The 23,228-nt window shown below is 40.4% G+C and overlaps 1 protein-coding gene and 1 long non-coding RNA gene across 2 annotated transcripts in view; both read right to left on the minus strand.

The window, feature by feature from the left end:
• The window catches only part of LOC147758421 (uncharacterized), a 47,186-nt gene that overhangs the window by 15,134 nt on the left and 8,824 nt on the right, over positions 1-23,228 (minus strand). The window contains exon 2 of the long non-coding RNA XR_015319641.1: positions 2,852-3,385. This is a non-coding gene — a long non-coding RNA (uncharacterized LOC147758421). The remainder of the gene's footprint in view (positions 1-2,851; positions 3,386-23,228) is intronic.
• LOC147758422 (uncharacterized) lies at positions 16,483-18,012 on the minus strand. Its single transcript, XM_086978201.1, has one exon. It carries the CDS (start codon positions 17,689-17,691, stop codon positions 16,654-16,656), a length of 1,038 nt encoding a protein of 345 aa, XP_086834327.1. The 5' UTR covers positions 17,692-18,012; the 3' UTR covers positions 16,483-16,653.

A 23,228-nucleotide genomic window follows, 5' to 3' on the forward strand; every position in this document is an offset into this window, starting at 1 on the left:
TACTAAATTATTGCGTTTCCTTTTACACGCCAATTTCATAAAATTATCTAGATGATAAATGACTAGTATTTCAAAGCTCAGCGGACCTGCATTTAATCTGTATGCAATCGATAGAAATGTCTTCTGCCCTATTGCTCCTACAGTCTGAAATTACGAAATCCCAGACTTGATCAGCTCTTGGCCTTATATCTAAAGCGACGGATTCATTAAGAATTTGTTTTAGGCCAAAGGCTGCTCCATAACGAAAAATTAAACCGATTGGTGATCGATAATTCATTAGGTAGCGCTGTTAGGTAAGTTAGCACGAAACTAGTAAAAGGCACCCATATTATGTAAATTCTCATGTTAATATTACGTACAAAAAATATTACGCATACATTAGGCGTTTTCAAGGCGCAGTGCGAACAGGGGGTTCGATATATCTTAAGGGGTAGGGGTCAGCGGAGAATCAAAGTCGTACAAACCAGATGGCAAAATGAGCAGCTCTTAGCAAATATGGCCCTTGTCCTTCTTGTGCCCCGTATTGGTATTAGCAGACGTTGTGTGATTATTATGATAGTTCTTACAAAAGGAAAACTTCGCAACAAGCACAAGTCTGGACGCTTCGTTCAACCATTACAATTACTAAATCAGTTACTAGCCATATTAAGTATTATAACTTGCTATAAACTATAATATAAATGATAGACACTTAAGTATACCTATGTCGCGTTTGTCTCATTAAAAGTTTCACTATTCATCTCACCGAATGCGAGAAAACACATTTTACTATATACCATTTTATTAGTTCGCCAACTGATGTATCATTATCAAACCCCGTTATTCAAACCCCAAACGCCTTCCAGCGACAACGGCTTCGCTGACATTTCAACGAATCTATATCAGCCATCTATCTATCAATCTATACCATGAACGTTGCTAGTTCCTTTATCACCAGTATCTCACGCACTCCCCAACACTGCACGAATTTTCGGCTGACTTGATTCGTTTAGACGTGTAGCGCTAAAACTTAAGCGATCTGTATGTATCAAGCCCGCAGATACACAAGAATACGAAGACTGCTCCTTCTGCTGTGCTGGCCACACCAAATGCTTTACCTATCTTTCGCCTATTTCTTGCCTGACTCACGCTCATGTCTTTTTTTTTTGCTTCTTTTTCGCTTTTTGTTTTAGCGTTACGATCGCTAATCTCTTCGATCCCAACTTGGCTTAGAACTAAAGTGAGAGACTCTATTATCGTGAAATGATCGTTGATCGCTTGTTCCTCTGTGTCCAATCGGCCTATCCGAAGAAGCCCATTCATGACCATTGTCAAGATATTGAACTGCACACAGACCCACACGTACACAGAGTCGCCTCGTCCCGTACGTATCGAATTATGCATCTGCTATCCCAGACAGACAGTGGGTATAGGGCGTTTCTAAGTGCGTTGAGGATGACTACAACTACTACCCCCATTCTAACCAAACCGAGTGCCTAAACAAAGATAGAGGAAGACAGATAAGATTAGCACGATTTTGAGTGCGCTACTCTGTGAATGAAGGAAATAAAAATAGCATGGATAGAAACAAACTGCTCAAAGACGGTAGTGAGATGCTGCCTCAAGCTCCCTGTAGCTAGACGACTGTACGACGCCCTCAGTGATGATTACAAGCATCGGTCGCTGAAATAAATCCTTTTGATTAGTCGTTTCAAGAGACATACTCGAACTGAGTGGCAGAGATTGCAAGTTTCAACGCCAAAAAAAGGCTTTTTCTAAACTTTTAATGCGGTGAGCGTAAAAGTTGAAGTTCGTAATTCTGATATTGTAACCGAATGTGTTCCTATCAGAGCAACATAGCATATCAGAAGCAAGACCTTATGCTGAAGCAATATTCCAACAGAGGAGACGATAATATTAGACTTTCGTTGGATCCAATCGTTTAAGACATAACATCTAAATTGTTTATCCGTAAGATTCCCGAGTGCTTCCTTCGAGTGACTCGTTCGGTTCTGTAGCAATAAATCTATGCATTTATCAATAAACATAGCAATCCTACTTTGTTTAAGGTGAATAACCCCGCTGTAAAAAGAGTAAGTTGCGCCTACAATGCCGAAACCTTATAGACGCGTTCAGCCTTCGCCATATCGGGCTTTTTTTTTTTCTTCACAGTGCTCATCTATGAGCATATCGCTTTAGCGGAGCTGCTCAAGAGGATTTTGTAGGTAAAGTTATTTTAAAAGTCACATAAGAAGAATAAGCTATGCAATTTGTATGTTTCCAGCAATTACATACAATTATCATTTAACTGTACGATAATCGCTACTTGCCGCATGGGCATAGAGAACTTGCCCGTATTCCTATACAACCTGAACGCCGTCCCTGCTTCAATTCCTGATATTGACGTGAACAACAAACGAGTAACTTAATTCGGCTTCACAGACTGAATAGTAACCGTGGACGCCAACAGATAAGATCTAGTGTTTGTAATACTGCGTTTATAAGCCAAGTTGTAACAAGGTTATTTTGTCGGTAAGCTCCGAGGCCACCATATAGTAAACCTATATTTGAATAGAGTTAATTAGTTTGTGATCGACATTAAGGTTGCCGAATAACAGAAGCAGACGAATTGTAGCCTTCAAGAAACACTGAAGAACCTTGTCAATAAGGCATGTCGATAAATTACCGATACGTTGGAAAAGAACATTGGTTTTTGGATATATTGATGCTGGAGGGAGTCCGTGGTTCAAGGACCTCGCTAACTATACCACTGACGACAGAATTATTCTTCTTCACATATATTGTTTTCAGTGTGCAGATCAACAGGCTGGATGAAAACGTTCAAATGCCTATCAATTTTGCAGAGATTTACCGTTATCGTCTCGTTCTCTCGTCGAAGACATCTCGAAAAGAGGCAGCACTCCTGGTACTACTTTCTTTCGCATTGAAGAACTTGGCCATTTTCACAAGGCCATTCATCGGAAACAGACATCGCTGATATCCACGGTCCGGCTCGTGGTCCAAAATCGCGTCCACCGTCCACGGGCATTTCCGCTAGTTGAGCTTGATATTTTCATCTCACTTTTTCGATTTATTTTGTGCGCTTGGTTTTGACGGAGTCGGGCCATCTTACCGGCAGTGTTATGCTTCCCTTGTCGACGTCCACGTCGGTCTAAAGCGCTGGTCTGTTTGGGGTTCACACAACACGAATCCAATGTGCAAGCTTCACCGACTTCTACGCCTTCAGTAACAGATGTGACAAATTCGATTCTATTGTGAGCTTCACTTGTGACTTTTACGAAATGTCCATGTGTCCTTTATCACTATCGACGTTCTTCGCGTGGCAGCCACGGGACTATCCTTTAATTCAAGGTCTCTGCCTAATTGTTGTGGTTCGTTCGTAATTCTGTAATTAAAGAGATAATGGCAATAAATATGACATCCGTTGATAATTTATGATTTATTTATACTTTCTTAAAAAAAAAATCGCTCTAGTCAGTGATATATGCCCGTAGGTGTGATGCATCGGACAGTAGTTTACAAGTTATGTTGTTCTCTCTTATTAGCGGCATTTTTGATGGTCGTAGTAAATAGGATTCGATTTTAACTACAGGGTATTATTGAGTGGCCCAAAAACAAACGTATATGTATTTGTCGGCTTCTCTGACAGATGAAGACCACCCTTACATGACTATTAGCAGAAGGTACTGCAGATAGTGATTGATTTATGTAAGAATACTATTGTTCCCTACTTTTTTAATTACAATTACTTTGGTTGATTTATGTACTAAAGAACAACGGAAAAAATTCTAGAGGCCAAATGCCTTTATAATATGTCTTTGCAATTGTAAGACACGTCTTATACTATGTACTTACATCAAAAGAGAGCATTGTACGCGCTGCGGAAAGTACGTTCATGGCGGATGCCCTAATGTACCATCCATAGCGAACAAAATGTCCAAAAATCTAATGTTGGACAACTAAAAATCTGAGAAACTAAAAAGACGAGAAGATACGTTTTGAGATTGTCTTGATTGAAGATTTGACATTGCTGTTACAACAGATGCTATTTTGATTGTTTGCAAACGTCCGAGCTATGAAGAGCTCGGCGAAAAAGAAGCACACTATAGAAAAAAGGGTAGTAAATGCGCCCGTTAAAGCCGGTATTGGATTTTTTTGCTTGATCAGGTGCCGCCGCACAACATTAGTGCTTTACTCGGCAACGAAGAACATAGCTATCGTCTGATCTGAGCCAACAGAATCAAGCATTTAAATGGATATTAACTATATCCGTATTCCAACAAACAGAGTTTAGGTAAATCACACAAATTTCCTTTCAAAGCGAGGTGACAAGTTATTATTATAATTGAGTATCGGTTTGCCTAACTTACCGCTGCGACAATATTACTTCGTTGCTCGACCTCTAAAATAAACACTTCAAATAAAGAAATAATTCTACCTTTTCTCAAGAATTATAGATTCATTTTGCGATCTTACTATGACAAAGAAACATATACGCGCTTAATAGAAAATTGCCACTGTCTTAGTTAACTGTTTGTTTTCCTGTCACTATATAAATACGAATGAATTTCGCATGACAGTTAGTGGTACGTAGGCTCCGCAGGACTTGTGTGGGTCATGCGCACCCTTTTTAGTAAATTGTTATGGTACCATGGTAGACGTGCAGCTAGCGTTACTGAAAATTTTACCGTTAATAAATGGCTACCGTATAGTTACCGTGCCGAACAATATATCTCTTAGAATAATCCCAGATAAGTGTAGCAAGGCTTATCCCAGCTAAACGTCCTGCTGGAAACAAGTCTTTAATGCTACACGTAGGGCACGATGCCGACAGCTGATTTCAATACGAGTCACGCTAAAGTGTGACGATTCTGGTGAGATTCTGCATATATTTCAATTGGACTCACAATTACAAAGAGCCATGCGGCTGACAAGCAGATGTTTCCAACACGCCCTTAAAAAAAGGATCTCAGAAGCCTAAAATCTTGTGAATCAAAATGTATGATAAGTCAATTATTGCTACAACATTAAATGGCGTTCAATTAGTGTTTATCTTTCCACTGTTTTTATTTCAAGAACAATAGTACTTTGGAGAATAAATCCTCTAGTAGACAGAACAAACAGTTAAGTACGTTGTCTAAATACAAAAAACTGCATTCTCTATATGCGATACACTTTGCCAGTCGTATACCCACGGACAATCATTTCGCTGGTCATCTGTCCTCATGCATCAGATCTCTTTGCCCTGAGTGTAACCATAGCAGCGGACTCATCGGCAGACAACCGTGAATGGGAGCTTCGCAGCATGCCGCTTATCAATAACGAAAGATCTTCGAGCAATTGTTCTTTCTCATTCTCTGTCCGTAAGCCTCTCTCTCTCTTTATACATATATATATATATATATATATATATATATATATATACGCTATTCATATACCATATGGTCTAGTTGATACAACACTAATCTAGTAGAACGGCTATTTGTGGTAGGTCAGTGTATACCGACCGTTTCCGCGACATGCCAGAGTAGTCAGCTGCTTTAGCGAGCATCACCTGGACCTCTCTTTGCATTTCTTGCCGATGGCAGTTGCTCGACAGCGTTGTCGGGCAAGCGCACTAGTTGGCTCCCTTGACCTAATGCTACTGCCACAGCTGTGGCTTTGAATTCTAATGAGCTCCATTCGAATGAGCAGGTTTGATCCACTCGATAAAATACCAGATATCAGCTACTCCCCGCCCGCCTTCACCTTTCCTAAGACTCGCGCCGCCGATGTCCTATAGGAACCGATCTGTCGCTACCGGCCCGCAGGTTCCTCAGCAGCGCCGGTCGAGCGCTCCAGCCAATACAGCAGCGATGCTTTCCAATTGCACCTTTTCCTCGTGCCTATCATCATCACTCTGCACTCCGCGCCCCTGTCCGTGACGGAACGGACGCCCTCGTTTCTCCGAAAAGGAGCTTCTTAGACGCTTGTGCAACCGATATTTATTGGGGCGGAAGTTCTTACTCGCATTACTACTGTGGTAACTTACAATCTAGCCAAATCCATGCGTCATACTGTGGTTCAACTTAACGACTTTGATTTATTAACGGTCAACCAAACAAGTTCGTGATTTACTATTGCCTAAGCAAACATTTATGCCTCATAATGGTATAAGCGCTCTGCTATCTATCTATATGATTCATCGTTGAGCTGGGGCACGCGATCTGTATAACTGAACGATGAGCTTGATTGGTATTTAGTGTTCGATAATCGATATCGTTAACAAATGAATCCTATACGTAAGCGGGAGGTAACACAACAAAACATAGTAAAACATAGGGTAGCGAGAATCATAAATACGCTCTGGTTGAATATTTTAACAAAACTTCAAAAATTCATCGACGAAAAAGAGTTAGGCTGAGAAAGTGTACATATAACTTAGTGTGTAGCATACAAACGCGTTTTCAAAAGAACGATTTGTTTGTGGGGTTTGTTGTATTATGGAAAAGGGGAATATTATCCCCGAAATAAAGTGGAACATGGAAACTATCTAGACAAAGTTCACCGCATCATATTTGCGCTACGACAAAAAAATCGAATCAAACATAGGAATACATGTGCCGCCATTATTCGAGTCAAACAAGAATAAATACGGTATCTTACGAGAATATAGCGCCTACAACTGTAGTGCGGCCGTTTTAACCTAGAAATTTGGATGCCTCAGGTAACCGCGCACAATTAATAGGGTATCCCGCCATCGCCATGGCCGCGACTAGAAGTGCTCGCAGTAGCTAGTTTGCTTTCAAAGCAAAGCCAATGAAATCAAAACAAATCGTGCCAATGTTCAACGTTATTTATTTTCCGGCGAAGGTGTTTCAAATGCTTCGGAGTTGAGGCGGATGGTAATCTGGGACCGATTCCAACGCAGGGATTAGCACGAAGTCTAACAGCATAACGTTCGAAGTCTGCGGGGGTTACAGGGTCATCCAATAAACGTAGCCGGTAGGTGTGGACCTATTTTGTAGAAGCGCACCGTTCACAGGGTGCTTGTGCGTTGGCCAGAATGTCGAGCTGCAATGAGATGCTTGACACCGGAAGAAGGCACCCTGAAGATTAAGGCCTCATTGTGGCTCGTTTACGGTATTGAAGTGTCATATAATAGCGACCGCTGGTGTCAACATCCATCTTTTTTTGCAATGAATTTACTGCCTGTCTCAGTGAATAGATAGACGGAGAATCTGAATAAATTCGCAAATGTCAGAATGCTACGAGATGAGTCGTCGTTGTCCATTAGTATTGAGTTTCGTTGTCGCGTTACTGCCAGAAGGTTGGTACAACATCACTCAAAATAATAGACAAAGTACTTCTGAAGCAACTTCTGCGTTGTCTCAAAGTGACGCAAAAGCTGAAATGACCACTCCGTTCCAATAGATACAAAACAATGCAGGGAAGTTTAATGTTTTCCAGAAGCTTAAAAATTAAACCAGTATTCATGAGTAAGCAGAAGTGTCCTTGTTAACTACATTTCAGCAACAAAAGCTGCTACCGATTTAATTTAGAAACCGTACTACATTTTGCATAGCAGATCATCCATCCTATTTAGAAAGTCAAGGCGCTGGATGCCGAGCAGTTGCTCGCAGGACCGTGCGACATGCTGCAAAGAGTTAACAGACCAATTTCAAAAACGAGCCAAGGTGACAAATAGCAAATTAAAAAAGATCTTTCAATAAAACTTACCGTTCACACGTCATAGTCTTATGTCGACTTAATACTTACGTTCACGTATGAATAAAATACCCTTGTTTAGATCAGCTGTTTTCTTGGTGTCGATCAAAGCTCGTTAGTTAAAGGCGTTGAGACTGGTTTAAGTTTCGAGCCTTAAATCACTTGCGTTGTCCAGAGTTCGACTAGTGGCTTTCCCGACCCTGTATGTTGAAATTTGCTTTTGAAGAACCATTGTATCAACATGAATCTCTACATATTTCCAAATCAGCCGTCGCTATATTCTACAGAAATCCATTGTGAATTTTCAATCGTGTTTTGGAAATTAGTGCAAAAAAATAGCTATTGTACTTAACTATTACGGCAATTAGGAGTCAGATTCCCATAAACTTTCATCATCATATCATAAATGTCAGCCGTTTCCATGATGCTACAGTAATAAGTTATTATTAATTAGATTTTGAGAGGGGAGTCGAATTAATATTATTTGAGCTAGCTTTCAGAGCCTCGATAGTGGAAGACAGCTAGTCCATTAGAGCCTTTTACCATATGTACTTGCCCGAAATGATGAATAAGCGAACGTCCCTAATACTAGGCTCGATTTAGGCTTTGTCAAGATCAATTGTTATTACGCACGAATCGCGTATCGTGCGTACGATGCTAAACGTAACATACGTATCAGATACGAAAGCATGCCCCTTCGTACGCTTTCATGTCGCATATAACTAAGGGTTGTGTGTGTGTGTGTGACTGAAAGACGTCATGCGGGCAATCCCTTAAGTAACGATAGTTGATTAACCTAACCTCCTTAGCAGTGCCATTTTCTGCGTCGGATGCTTCGATGGCTATTGTATTCTGCAAGAAATGAATATTCTAATTAAAGAAAAAGAACGTAGCGTTTCTCTGCGTTGCATTTTTTTTTCGAGTTCCCTCTCCGAACGGTGGCAGAAAGCGTACGACTCGTTCTCTGTTACCGTTACCAAGAAGTGGGCATGCGGTCAAGCTCACTTGTCCCCACTGCCCCACGATATAACGGCGCCATATGATCATTGTACGCAGACATATTGCGCTACATAACAAATGGGTTTCGTAGAGTTTTGGCACACTAGGATACAGCAGTGACTGATATAGTTTGAACACGGCATCTTTTGTTTGCTCTATTAGTTGAACACATCGGCTGGCACCATTTGTGTCCCGCTTAAGTTATGTGACTAAGCTATTGTAAAAGATCCTGGAATTGCCACATTTCTTATTCTTTTTAAGAGCACCACACTAAAAGCCCACCATATCTCTGTTTTTTGTCAGTAAGAACAATTTAAATAATATATTCACCCACTTCTCAATTCACTTGTAACTTGCGTGATTTCTTAGAGTATGTCCATGCGTGCGCTCATACTAAGTGCTAACTTAGAACTAAAGCAGATAGATAAAGGAAGCCTGGATATGATACAGTAGAAAACAAGCGATTGTCAATTGATGCTTGATATGAAAAATACGCCTTCTTGAAGAATGAAAAATTTGAGCTTGTTGGCGACCGTGTTACCATAATAGCTCCGTATATTACGGAGCTCAAAAAGTGCATTACAGTAGTAATGGACAAGTGCTAAAAGGCGCACAACGGTGCCTACTTTGCCTTACCAAATGCACTGTTCTGATCATGCAAAACAGGCTTATGTAGGTCACTCATTCGAGGACTAGGTATTTAACATCGACAGAATACACTATCTCAGAATTTCAAATCAGACAACTTCAGGATAACGTAATGTTTGCTTTCTCGGTTAGGAGTTTGAGGTTTGCTCAAGTGGCGGTAAACTGCGTTACCTAAAAGGTGATTGGGTAAGGAACAGTTTTAAAAATTTAGGTTAAAATCAATAGCCGTACTTTCCCGTCGGTAGCCAGCGTTGTCAATGCAGCCAGTGGCTACGAGTCACGCTTTCATAGTCAAGAGAGCGATTTGTGCGTAACTTTATTTACAATTACTCTGCGTCTCATAAAACGAATCAAACTCAGCCGGATCGCACGCACAGTCGGACAATTTGTCCATACAACAAGTTGATGTCCACTGACCAGCTAAGTTCTAAAATTAAATTTATTTCATAATGTATTTAATAAGTTGAAAACTTATTGAACTCTTAGGCTAATCTCTAGCCTAATGTGGCACACTTCGTTCCCTCGTTGACACTTTTTTTTTAAATTTTAGACGAAGAAAATAATTGAACGACAATTGTGTTACAACTTACGTAGTCTTGAGCAGGACCATACCCTGCTTTGTGCATTAAGTTGTCAACAACCGTGGCGCATTCGCGCAGCCGTTAGCAGAACAGTTTATGCATACCCGTTCGCCATCGACACATCAATAAACTGGCTTGCAAATCCGCCAAAACCCGCAATAGGATGGGCGCTTGCTTTCACTCACCGTCTTAAACAATAGTCAGACCAAAAACCTTCACGTCGACCTCCATGGTTCTTCAATGACAAGTTTTGGCCATCAGTTCGGTGGGGCTGTAATCGCACAGGCTTCGGTCTTGACAGAATTCAGCCTTCACTGCCGACTGCTGCCGCTCAATCCATCTACGCTGCATGTAACAGCAGCATAGTTATCCTCTCTTTCTATTCCTATCTGTACGCGGAATAAAGACCCTAGACTGCCGGAAGTAAAATGCAAGTTGCAGACCGCTCGACGCTCTGTCCTGGAGCGGAAGTACCAAAGTTACCCTAACAAGCCAAATTTTAACGTAGACAAACCACACCCGATAGTCCTTGACAGCCATCCACGTCCTTGTCTGTGACCGTTTCGATGGAAATGCATGCTAGGATATGCACTGGACGAAACAAAGTGCGTGCCGCCCACTAACAAATAGGTCTTTTGGTCATACGATGCCTGCACCATTGGAGGAAGAGGCCAAGTTTACTAAAGTTCAGTAAAACCGCTCCATATGTTGAATACGTACTTATTCCACAGATACGAATTGCGCCTGCTGCTGCGCTATCGGCTAGATAGTCTGGATTTAATGTATATGTACAGCTGATTGTAGATTGAGCTCAAAGGAACAGGCAATCTATAAATTGCCTGTCATACCTTGGTCAAATTGGCAGTAGTGTGAGCGAGTTACCGTGCAAATTGCAACCGCCACAAAAGAAGACTACTCTTCACATCGTTTTATTTATTCGTTTATTAGCGAACGCCCCGATGCCATAAATATATCGATAGGAAAATATCGTCATTTCAGGGTACGAAACTGCATATGCTTCGCAATATACTGGCAGAAAGATACTGTCAGTATTCTCTCGGGGTCAGTTTCGTGAGACAATCACGGACGTACACGTAGCCTGTCGGTGACGAGAACTGGCAAGCGTCATTGGATATGGGATTGGGGCTATTTCACTGGGTGCTCTTGGTTCATCTGTACATTTGGTTGCATTTTTCCTCCTTAGTCCTTACGCGTCTTCCATCAGAGGTAAGTGACCCATTCGCTTTAGTGCGTTCCTTTTTATTATTAAAGAAAAAATGGGTAAAAACGGTTTGCCGTTTAACGCCTCGTCTTCGTTTTGCGGTGCCATTGAATAGTAAGAGAGGGTTTCATTCTGTCAGATGCAGGCGGATACCCAAGTTAAAAAATCAGTAGAAGGCTGACAGAAAGATCGAGGAAATGAGACGAAGGTGTTTTGTGGTCGTTTCCCAGCACCTCCTATCCCTATCGCGCTCTAAACTGTGTTATGCTTACCTCCATAGATAAAGTCTGCCAGTTATAAACACCGTTCTATCCTGTTAGAGAAGGAGTAAAGCGGAAAAAACTTCCTGGGACTACGTGTAGGTCCGATTGGGCCTACGACTGGTGTTCCGCTTTCAAGCTAAATGACCATTGTTCTCTATAGAACTTTCCGGAAAGCAGCATTTCGCAATTCCTAATTTTAGTTTGTAACTGCAACATTCACTGGATCTACGGTTCTACATTGCGCCCAATATTTTCTCGGCAACATCTGAAGAAATTTCAATTTGATGTCATATTTGCGTCTAACCAGTATTTACCCGATGGTTTACCAATGATTCATTCTAAGCATGGTCATACGAAAAAACTCAATCCATCTTTAACATCAACACCCGCTCATCCGAAGAACCGTAGGCCGACCTCGCTTGCCACGCCAGATATTGCTACCTTGCACTAAGAAATATTTCCTATTTGGTAACAGCCGCTGCATATCATCACTGCGAGTGTGTATTTATTTTAGCGTGAGTCCAAAGTGTGAGTGCAAAGGCAAGCGATGCGGATTCCCTCAAATGCAGACCCTTGCTTCCCACATTTGGCCAGTCTTCTTGTCGACCGTGAAAGCCGCATGTCGAAAAATTTGTCATCGTGAAGACGAATGCCAACGTCGCGATGATTAGCAAGCCGGAAGGACGAACCCTGATATTTCTTCTATGAACATACAAAAAAGGGACTTAATAACAAGAATGCTCAAAGTGATGTATTGCGCATGAACAAGCTTAGCTTAGATATGAGTGAGCGAGATGCATGATGCTACTGCAATATATATTGCAATGCAATTTGCTCGTAATATCTTCAGTACCCATGATTAATTAAGGCATTGCATACTAATGAAGCTAACGCATACTCTCTTGCAGATAAATTCTAACTTAAAAAACAACGTATAAGCGATGTAAACAATGTTTACATTCCTGGCAAATTCGAAAAGACTTGTAGAAGTGTTCCTTATTCACAATAATATCAGGTCCGTTTGAAGGTCCGCGTAGAAAGGCCAATAATCTAAAAATATACTTAAAGCAGTAATCCGTGATGACTTGCCTAATATAGCTAAAGCCCTATCTTTAGGCCTTGTAAGCACTGAGAACGATGAAGGTCGATATGGTACCTTGCGTTGAGCACTTTATGTTTTTAACAATTATTTAATATGAAAATAACGTTATCACCGTCAATAAATAAATCAATACATTTAGGTTATGATTAAATTTACTTGGTTCGTATCTAATGCTAAGCGCGAGACAATAATAAACAAATGCATAGACACGCGTCATAAGTAGCATTAAATAGGGGTTAATTGTCTTTTTTAATTGGCTGCAACGAGAAGCTCATATCTTATGGATATTCTTATGAGTCTTCTTAACGCCGATCACTACTTGTTGTTATATATTACATTTTTAATTACGGCCGTTACATTAAAGGAACAACTTCAGGCATCCGCTTGGTAAGCTTACCGTATGGATTGCGCAAAGTATACCATGTTTTAAACGCTGTTTATGTCCGGGCCGTTTACCAACTCCAACTAAATTCTGTATTTCAAATTTTATCTAACACTGTGACAGGGGTGCCGATCGCTAGCGCATATTCGAGGAGGTAGAAAAAAACTAAGTACAATTTATCAGAGACGAACCTAGGGCGACTTATCTGATTGGTTCCCTATGAACATATTTAGGCAAGCTGAATTCCCGCGAAATGAAGGAATTCTCGTATCCAACTAGCCATCAAAAGCGGCACTCTCCGACTTTGCTTACAGGCAATCGTATGCAAATGGTTACGTCGTCTTCACTATCACAATTCAGGAAAAAATGTTATCTGAGAAAATCCGATTGTAGACATTTTCGTAATTTAATCCGGACTACTGTTAAAAAATATTCTGTGCATGCTGTTTTATCAACTATCACTGTTACATTAACTTGTTTATAATTATATGTTCAGGTGTAACTGTGTGTTTATTTGTTTGACAATTTTGCTTTAAGTTTCAATATTTAAGCTGTTTGTTGACCAGTACATCGCTTAGTGTTTAATGCAGGGACTAGCGATAAAATTACGTCCGCAGGAACGCCGACGAAAAAGTTCCCAACGAAGAACTTACCTTATTTCCGAAAAATCAGTCAATCTCACTTTAGCCAATTATCTTCGCTTTAGAGGTAAACAGAAGTAAACGTCTAAATCCTTCCCTCCAATTAAGAGCTCAAATACAGTCGTGTAAAAAAAAATAAGTAGTATTGACTACTTGTGCCGTTAAGTCAGATGTGATTCTTTTAATTTAAGCCGATATAGTGTTTATTTCTCATTTGAACGTACCTAACAGTGAGCGTAGAGATGTTGGCCTGACAGAGGACAGCACTGCATGTAGCATAATAATGCTAGGGCTATCCGGTAAAACTGATCAGTAACAGAAGCCTGCTTTTTCACACCAACCAAATAGTTCACACATGGACTCATGGGGCTGCTATCTGTTTAGATCTCTCGAGGAAGGTGTCGACTGAGAGCGTAGCAAGGATCGGATTGTCTTCGTAAATGAGGATTTCTTGTGCTGTACAGGCCACTATATCTGCGCACCACCCGAACAACGGGTGCTATTCTCAGAAAGCGAGGGCCACGATTTCTATTGATCTCCTTTAGATTCGCTTATATTTTCAAAGTTACAGCTCTTCAAAGTAAATAGGAACCAAAATTAACTATGAATCCCTCGTCCTGGATTCGGCATAGATTTTATGTCGATTAGTTAAATGTCTTAGCATATATGGCCTTGATGTGTATGGTCCTTCGGGCCACGAAGACAACTGAATATTACTTCAGTGGCCTACCATAGCTGTCCAAAAGTGTATGGTCTTATATGGTCACGAAGCCTAGTTGATAATCTTCCATTGTTATTTTTAGACGTGCCCTATCCCAAATGCATATTGACCTCTAAAAGCCTTGCAGTCCTTAAATCTCTATATTGCTCTACTTGGCAATTTTGTGTAAAAATACAAGTATGTAGATAGACGCTACAGAACGGAGGCTAGAGTGGGTTTGTTTGCAGGACCACCTTCATATATGGTTTGAATTTCGGTTAGTCCTCACTGTGCCCTGCATCTGTTGTTTAGGCTGCTTCAATGTGGTGAACAAATAACACTTTGATATTTGAAAAACTCAACTTACAAGTTAAATAATAGAATGTTGTAAAGAATTGTCCATGCGTAAATTCTATTTAAGCTAATGAGGCTTGTGCAGTAATCGTAACGCAAAACTACTAGTAGCGCGTCTATCATACGAACTATTTAGTAATAGTTTTACTTGGTGTAAAGAAGATAATTTCCAACTAAGTTAAATTTATGTGGTTATAACGTACGAATTGCCTTATTTACTTACATGAAGCTTAAAAGCACTGGAACAGTGGAGATCTTTTCAGAACATAGCGAGACGTCCGTCAAGGATGGATATATTCATCATTACGTACCGGTAGCCCGCCTTTGATGATAGGCCTATTTCAGTTTTGGAAATTTAACAGTAGTATGCTTTATATGTGAAGCATTTTCGGTTAGCGCTGCTGAAAATAGCCAACTCGCAACGAAAACAAAAACAAAATATTTTTTCTAGCAATAACAGAATAATTAGTGATGAAGCACCGATTTCAAGGGACCATTTATCAGCTTACGAATCGAACACAGCAGAAACAGTAACTTCAATGTATCTCTATAGAATAATATCTTGCGTATATTTAGAAATATAACGATTGGCAGATCTATTTTGTATCGCATGCTCAATGAACACGTATGTATGCTTTGGCAGAAATATAGACAGGAAATAAATGTGTCCTGAACAAAATCGTAGTGCATTAATAACAGTGAGCTAGAGGGAACTGATCATGCTCATGTAAAGAGATCGAAAATATAAACTTCAAGTACTCTGTAATCGCTAAATATGTATCAATCAAACGTTACACGTTAGTACTCACTACTTTATCAAAAAACCGTCACTGAACTCTTCTCATTGTAAAGAATCAGATATATTGTATGGTTAAAATTATCATAACATCCCCATTGCAGATTTAATAAACAAAAAAGGAAAAAAAACGCGTGACAGCCAGAACCTCGTCCATGATGGTGATGAGCACCCAGCCGTCTAGATGTGTTAAATGACGCTGGACAATTCGGATGTGAGCAAAGCTCGCGTTGTCGAAAGGCAATCTAAGATACTGTGTATTTTCTTCTATGATAAACAATTTGAGAAATCTATTTCATTAACATGAGCAAACGATGTACTCTAGTTGATTTAAGGCTCATAGATAGACATACGTACAATACAAAACGTTTAGCTGTTCAAAAACCCTACTCAAACACGAAACGTCAGCTCGAATTTTCTGGCAGGCCTGATGCTTTTACGTTGTCACCGATTCACCGGAAAGGTGAACCAAGTTTATGAAAGAAACTTCAATGTGATTACCAAGTTGGTAGCTTTAGGTATCGGCTTTAACTAGCTGATAAAAAAACCATTTAGGTTGAGTCAGTGCATTACGACAACTTCTAGAATAGTGCAGCGCTTCTCGTGACGTTTACATTGAAGCTTTTTGTTCATTTTGGGCGTAATAAAGAAACAGCTAATATCGTAGCCGAACGTTACGGGTTCACGAAGGTCGTTTTCGGAATATCTACAAATTTCTTATGCAAATCGAAAGGTGTATAAGGCTCTCAGGTCGGGGGCTGAGCTTCGTTTCGGTAGAATCGGAAATCAATAGATAATTTTGTTCCCAACGTATTGGATGACCGGCACAGTTAAAGCAACACCGACCAAAGGAATCTGCGAAAATCGGCTAGCATGGTAAAAAAGACAATTAATGCTAATCTGATAACGTGGATGGTTTAGTCGTATGGTACGGTTTAGCCCAATGAGCTAACGGCTTTGCTTTTGCTTGTAGGGAATGACGGATACAGGTCTAAATGTACATTATATAATACTAAGAAGTAATAGAAATATCATCCACAACACGGGTCCTTGCTAAGCGTTACATGTATAAATAACAACGCCAACGTTACCAATGACACAAACTACAATATTTATTTTGCTGCTCATTTAAGATTTCTATCGCTGATATACATACATCATGCCAATACGGCGTGCGCGTGGGGAGTACGTACACTGTACACGTACACAGGACAGAGAGTTCGAACACATTTTACTAAATAACATTAAAGCATCTACATCAGTCAAACGCGACGTTTTCAAGGAACTCCTCAACAAAATCGTCAGCAGTCAAAGACGCTATAAATGAATTGTACGTTATGGGCCACCGGCTAGGGGCAGATCTGATCCTCGCACTGGGGTCCATCTGAGTAAAACCACTAGAAAGGACAGCGATCAAAAGGACAACAAATGTGATGACAAGTCTTCGTAAGCTGTCGCAGTCACAATCAGAATCGCACGCAGCGGAAACAACACCAACAAGCGATGTTTGCAGTGACTTGTCCTGGTACAGGGCAGTGAACGAGTTATCATCCAAAGTGCAATTACCATCCCGCTTCGTGATTGGTGAAATCGGGCGAAGAGTCCAGAGCAATGGACGGTCAGGGCTAACTATAGTACTCTCCAGCGGCCCATCTGCCTCCCCAAGTTTGGCTTCATAGCACATGCAGGAACCTGGTCTCACACGAGGCTCACTGTGCTGATCGTATCGTTTTAACTGTTCTGGGCTGACATTAAGCCGATGTTGCTGACAATTAGTTGTATCCATAGACTTTACGCCACTGAGTTTAGATACTGGTGCTACAGTATGTGCTTCCGCTAGATATGTACATCGATTTTCTGGTTTGCTTACCGATTCTATCTTGGGACCAAAAGCCTTCGCATTCTGTTTGGTGTTTACAACGGCCTGCGCATTACGGAGACTGATCTTCGCCTCACCACTTTTGCTATCTTCGTCTATCGGAATATGCACGCGAGTCTTTGTTTTATAAATACCTCTAGTATCTGCATTAGTTAGCTCATCCTTTACGGTATTCTGATCAAAAGCTTTATCACGAATCGCGAGTTCTACTTCACAAATCCGTTGTCTTCTCGAGCGCGTGTTCCGGCTAGGCGGTGCATCGTCACTTAGGATCGAAGGGTTGTCCTTAAGCAACATAAAAGCTTCCCTACCAACTCTATTTTTCTTTCCGCGGCGCGACGTTCTCTCTTTTTGTTCCAAATCTACACGCACGTTAGCGTTCTCTTTGCTCGCTAGTGGATCGTTACATGGACGCATGATCAAACGTTGTTTCTACACGTATCAGAAAAACCAAGTAATGCGGCATTCGTTAGCACCGCTAGATTACTCGCTCGTAACCCAACGATTCAAGCTAAGTTTGAACCCCTCGTCTTTGGCTCCGTACCATAAACGAGAGGGGGATCGCACTTCTGGGTTAGCAGACACTACTGACTACGTTTGCTCCTCACGAAAGTTACGAAGCAATCACAAGCTGTCGACTCTGCGGCAGCTCAATACATTGAAGCCAGCCAAACTGTTTGCAGAGTACGTGACGCCTGCAAAATGCTACGATGACCATATTGCGTGCATCGTCTGTGATATGATCATCACGCATGTAATCTAGTAAGTAGCGGAATATTATAGACGAATTTTTACGTGTTGGTGTACCGTGTTCAAAGCATGGAACCTGTGTGGACATTGATTAAGCTATGAGGACGACAATTAAAGCACGTCGATTATGGGTTAATAACGATTTTGTACTGGGAGAGTTTATCTTGCAGCAGCAACGAACGGAACACTTACGGTATTGTTCTATAGTTCTCGTGTAAACAATAAGGTGTTTTTAGTGTAAACACAATGCCTATTCTGTTCGAGTACTGTCCTTTTTACAACAAATTATCAAGCTTTACAATTGAATCTCCAGCTTCATATTACTACTGCAAAAACTAAATGCCGTATGCAGAGTACGATTATCAAGACATTGTATTGAAAAATTTAATAAAATTTTTACATTTCATAGAATCAGATTTAACAAACGTGTTCCCATTTTTCCTTGTGTTAGAGTTTCGCATCTTCCATCTCTTGCGAATCCTATTTGAAACAGGACTCACGCGATTAGTTCAGGGAATCCTATAAAACAGACGCCACTGGTCCTTAGAATTTAAGTTGATGCACAATACGATTTGCAGTTGTTTATCACAAGAACGGTACTCTTGTCAAAAAGCACACAACTTAATTTGAACGTTTTTTTACATTTAAATAGCCTGCTAAAGCCTAGATCCTTGTTAGCTCTGCTAAAGAGAATCAACCAAGCGCGCTCTTCTTTATTCTTGTTTACTTTATTAGTCCATAGGCTTTATTGCGTATGTATTTTTTTGTACGTATCTTTTGGTGAGAAACCAACTTACTACGGTATACCATGCGACAGGAACACAATATGACACAGCATAAATGTGGCCGTTTAATTAAAGATGGTCATTCTTATTTGACAAATATACATAGATATAAGTGTACTACGATTTTGCCATTTGGGTCAGGCACATACGGAGCTTCACCTGACTCGAAATAAATTAGCTCTTAATCAACAGTTCAGGCATCGACTTTGAGTGAAATCATTACAATGGATGCCAACCATTCACCGACCCGAGTTCAGACCTTTTTCATGTTTTTTTTAAGGTTTTTTCCACTTCTAGTATTTCAGTGATATCCACGATACGGTATCACTGTACACTGAGCATGCCATGGACGTTTGGCTCTAATTTGTAGTTTCACTGCAGCCCATTAGGAACGGGCTTCCTTTCGTTGCTGAAATACCAAGACCCCCGCCAGCTGTTGCGCAAATAACAGAAAACGAAAAACAATATTAGCCGAGGATGGCATTTGCATGTTTGGGTAAGGACCTCCGATTGACGGGCCTATTCACCGACGCCACCTCAGCCACGAGGACACGACCCCCTTAGCCTTTTTTTTTTGTTTTTAGCCTCAGTCTCTAAGAATGCATTTCGGCTTCTGGGAGGGGTGTCCGTTAGTGTCAAGATTGCGGTTGAGAATCAGGGCTGTGGGCGTATGTTGCACAGCTGGCGGCTGTGCAAACCATAGGCGCCCTTCTAAATCTCGCAGCAAACGCCCAACGAATACCTGCAACGAAACAGTCTCAAGTATATCTAATGTTTCTGCTTAACTGAGCTAATGTTTCGATAACGCATCGATATGTGCGGTGTGTTTAGGATAAAGCCAACGTAGAAACTGTCACACAAGCAGAAAATTAATAGTAGATTAAGCGTAACGATCATTGTAATGGAAAAATAATATATTCAAATCGATTAGTTTAGCATTACAAGACTGTTTTAAGCATCTGCTAACAAATGTCAAAGTCGATAGATAGGAGTACCAATTACGCTCTTAATTAGCTTTGATTTGTTCGAACGATCTAGGCCTTTCCATAAATGTAACTAGGCAAAGGACACCTCCTTATCACGCTTTATGAGTCTGCTGGCTCACATCAGGTCTTGCAGTCATTACAGGCTGGGCAGTATATAGAAGCGGTAAATGTCGACCGCCAAATTAAGTGAATGCTAAAGGCTCGTCGAGTAGAACCAGTGAGTCGGTCCGATGTATCTAACTGAGAGCAACATTTGTTAATAAAAACGCATCTAAGAGGTGTTTCCTCGTGTTCGTTATAGATTCAAATTAGTAGAAACTGCTAGATAGCCTGAAATGATATAGATAGCATTAAGAAATGTCTGACGTGCTTTAAAGGTGTAGTAGTAAAAAGATAAACAGAGGCACAAATGCACGCGCCTCGCTGACTATGATCAGGGTTGTTCTAAGGACTTTATTATCGGTAAGCACTGTTGTCTTGGTGATGCTTAGTATATATATATATATATATATATATATATATAAACGATTAACGCTACCCCACGCTCGCGTGGAACGGTCGGAAATTACCGTTATGCTACGGTTATCACCGACCGCTAACCTCTTAGTCATCTGTTAAAAAGAAACGGTTCCGCTGCTTCGTGGTAGACAACTGAAATCATTAGAGGACGTCTGCTACGAAAGAGCACGCCCGCGACGAACATCAGCGCGAACGAGCCGAAAGGACAACAAACGACTCATAGTCCAGCTTTAATTAAATTATTGGTAGCCTATGATAGAAAGTAGGTCACGTTCAGTATCTCTGAGATCTGTTTTTGCGAAGCCGAACGATTACGCCACCACTGTTTCTTGTTTAGATATTTTTTACGCGCTGACTTAAACATTTGGAAAACAAAGCGTTCAGTTTGCATTAACGACACGACGCTGTAGTATATTTGTACATAAAGATCTAATTGAAGCACAAATTTTTATCGCACGCGCATTATACGATACGATAGAAAACTCTCTGAACAATAGTCGTACGCTATAACGCTAAATTCAATTACTAGATTGGCACAACAGCTTTTTTCTTGGGCGGCCCATGCTATTTAAACGTGTACTATATTCCAAAATGGACTGCTAAAAGGCACTTGCTCTCCAATGTTTGCCGCCGAGGTTTTGTGCAGGATAATTATGGTAAACAGCCTGTAGGTTGTGCTATTGTGCCAATGTAGCGAAAAAGTAAGATCAATCGGGGGTAATTGGCTTCAGGTGGTAAACCTAAGCAGAGATCCAAACAGGACCTCTATCTGAAACCTGTCGTCATTCGTCGGCAATAGGATTATGAAATTCGGATCCATTTGTAAATATTTCAAGGAAGTAAGGTCGCTGGTCAGCGGCTTTCCGTAACCCAGTTTAATTTCGGCAATGAAATTAGTTTCTGGAAAAATCTTACCTCACAAGACTCGGTCATTCCGCTGGACATAAGGACATAAAGGAGCGCAGACGGCAGAGCAATGAAAACCGTCTTCGAAGAGTTTCAGTGAACCTTTGTGTTTACGGGTCAGTACTACCTTCGTTTCTGCTTCGTTGCACTACACAAGCGGCAAAAATATTTAGAGCAAAGAAGATACCGAAAGCAATATCCGCTAAATGTCTTTTCGGAAATTTTTGGCAAAACAAATTCATACGTCCAGCTAAAAGACCGAAAACGAGTATGGACAACGATTATCGAGGCTAAGAAGTAAACATATAAAAAGTCGTGATCACTTTTGGCTACCAGCTCAACAAATTATAATATTTTTAATGAAAATATTGTAACATTTATAAACCTGTTTCTACAAAGAGCTTTTGCTACGACTCGGACTAGACGAATCCATTAAGTAACCCCATAGATGAAAATCTAATAACTTTCATGCACGTATGTTGGCTGAGCTACGTCACTGATTCGAATCAGAAGAAAAAAAATAATAATTTATTTAGAATCTGATTGAAGCAAAGCTAGACAAAAACTCCGCTCGTAGAAACGCTTTTCATTATTAAGGCCATTATATGGGCAGATCGTAGTTGTTTTCCACGGCTTAAATGACTATTGACTAATAAATACACAGTATCTACATCAGTAGCTTCCTAAGCGGTTATTCTCGTCCTTACAATTTGTTTCCGGCTTTTACAGTGCAATAGTGAATTGTATTCCTAGAGCAGGTTGACTGTTTATTTATTGGATTCTTTACTGAATCCTTTACTGAAGCATAACATGCTATTCAAGTAGAGTTCATTCTATAGAATAAACTCTGTGTATAATATCTTGATGCGCAAACTCTACAATTCTACAGAATTTACTGTCACATAGATTTAGCACTCTGCTTTTCTGCCAGGTCATTTGCATATCGTTTAGATGAGGCCAATCCACCATTAAGCAGCAGCCAGTGCACTTCTTCGTCGTCCACCGAAAAAAGTTGGCCTATATTTTTCTGTTTCTTTTTTTTCTAATAGCCGATGGTGCTGGACGCCTAGCCGCTGCGAAAGAAGCTCACGGCCAGTGCTTCCTTCTCTAATGGCACTGCGCCAATCCACGCGAGTTAAGCAAAGTTCCCCTGTTGTATAGGTGTTTCAATGAAGACATACGTGTGTGTTGATGTAAATATGAGGTACCTCTATTTTCTATTATAGCGACGCCTGATAGCTAGCTAGGACGAGGGTCAATTACGTTGCTAGAGTCTATGATTAGGGCCACATGCACCTCATCAGCGTGATTGATATACAAGGCATGAGCTGTTTTGAATAAACTTTCGCTGCCCCAATCTCCCTATAGTGCCTGTTTTCGCTCGGATTTCTAATTCAGTAATAATAAAGAAGTAAAATATCTTCAAACGCGATTTTTACTGAATGGTGAATGAATAATATGGACGATTTATACTGAACAATGAGGGTTCGTACATGCTTTCATATGGAATAGAAATACACTCTGGTAGTAAAATTACAGCTAGTTTCAATTTCATAGTATAGACCTAATAACCTAGGAATCGGGATAACCAGCGGCACAAATATTGCGCTAAGAATTTTTAAGTTTTGAAATGTAATAAACCTAAAAGCTTTGGTACCATCACCAGTTCGTCCGTATAAAACATAAAGATTTAAAGCGATCTTTGTCATTATTTCATATTAGAAACACTGCTGCTGTGTATCTTGTCACTGACATAAACTATCCAACTGGAGCCTTTTTCAACAATATATATATATATATATATATATGTTTTTTTTTTATTGTAAAACGCTTATTACTGTTACTGAAATACGTATGAACGTGAATTAAACCGTCGCTAATAAGTTAATGGCAGTATAACTTAAAATGTCTGAGTACAATTATACCGCAGGCATTCGTTTTCGCTCTACTCAATATATATAGTTAATTACAGGTCGATGAAAAAATCAGCTGATATTCCTGTCGCAAA

This window comes from Varroa destructor, unplaced genomic scaffold (genome assembly GCF_002443255.2).
Source record: "Varroa destructor unplaced genomic scaffold, Vdes_3.0 BEIS01000001.1, whole genome shotgun sequence".
NCBI lineage: Eukaryota > Metazoa > Arthropoda > Arachnida > Mesostigmata > Varroidae > Varroa > Varroa destructor.

Coding starts and splice junctions, on each gene's coding strand:
- LOC147758422 (XM_086978201.1), bottom strand. CDS start 17,691: ATGCGTCCATGTAACGATCCACTAGCGAGCAAAGAGAACGCTAACGTG.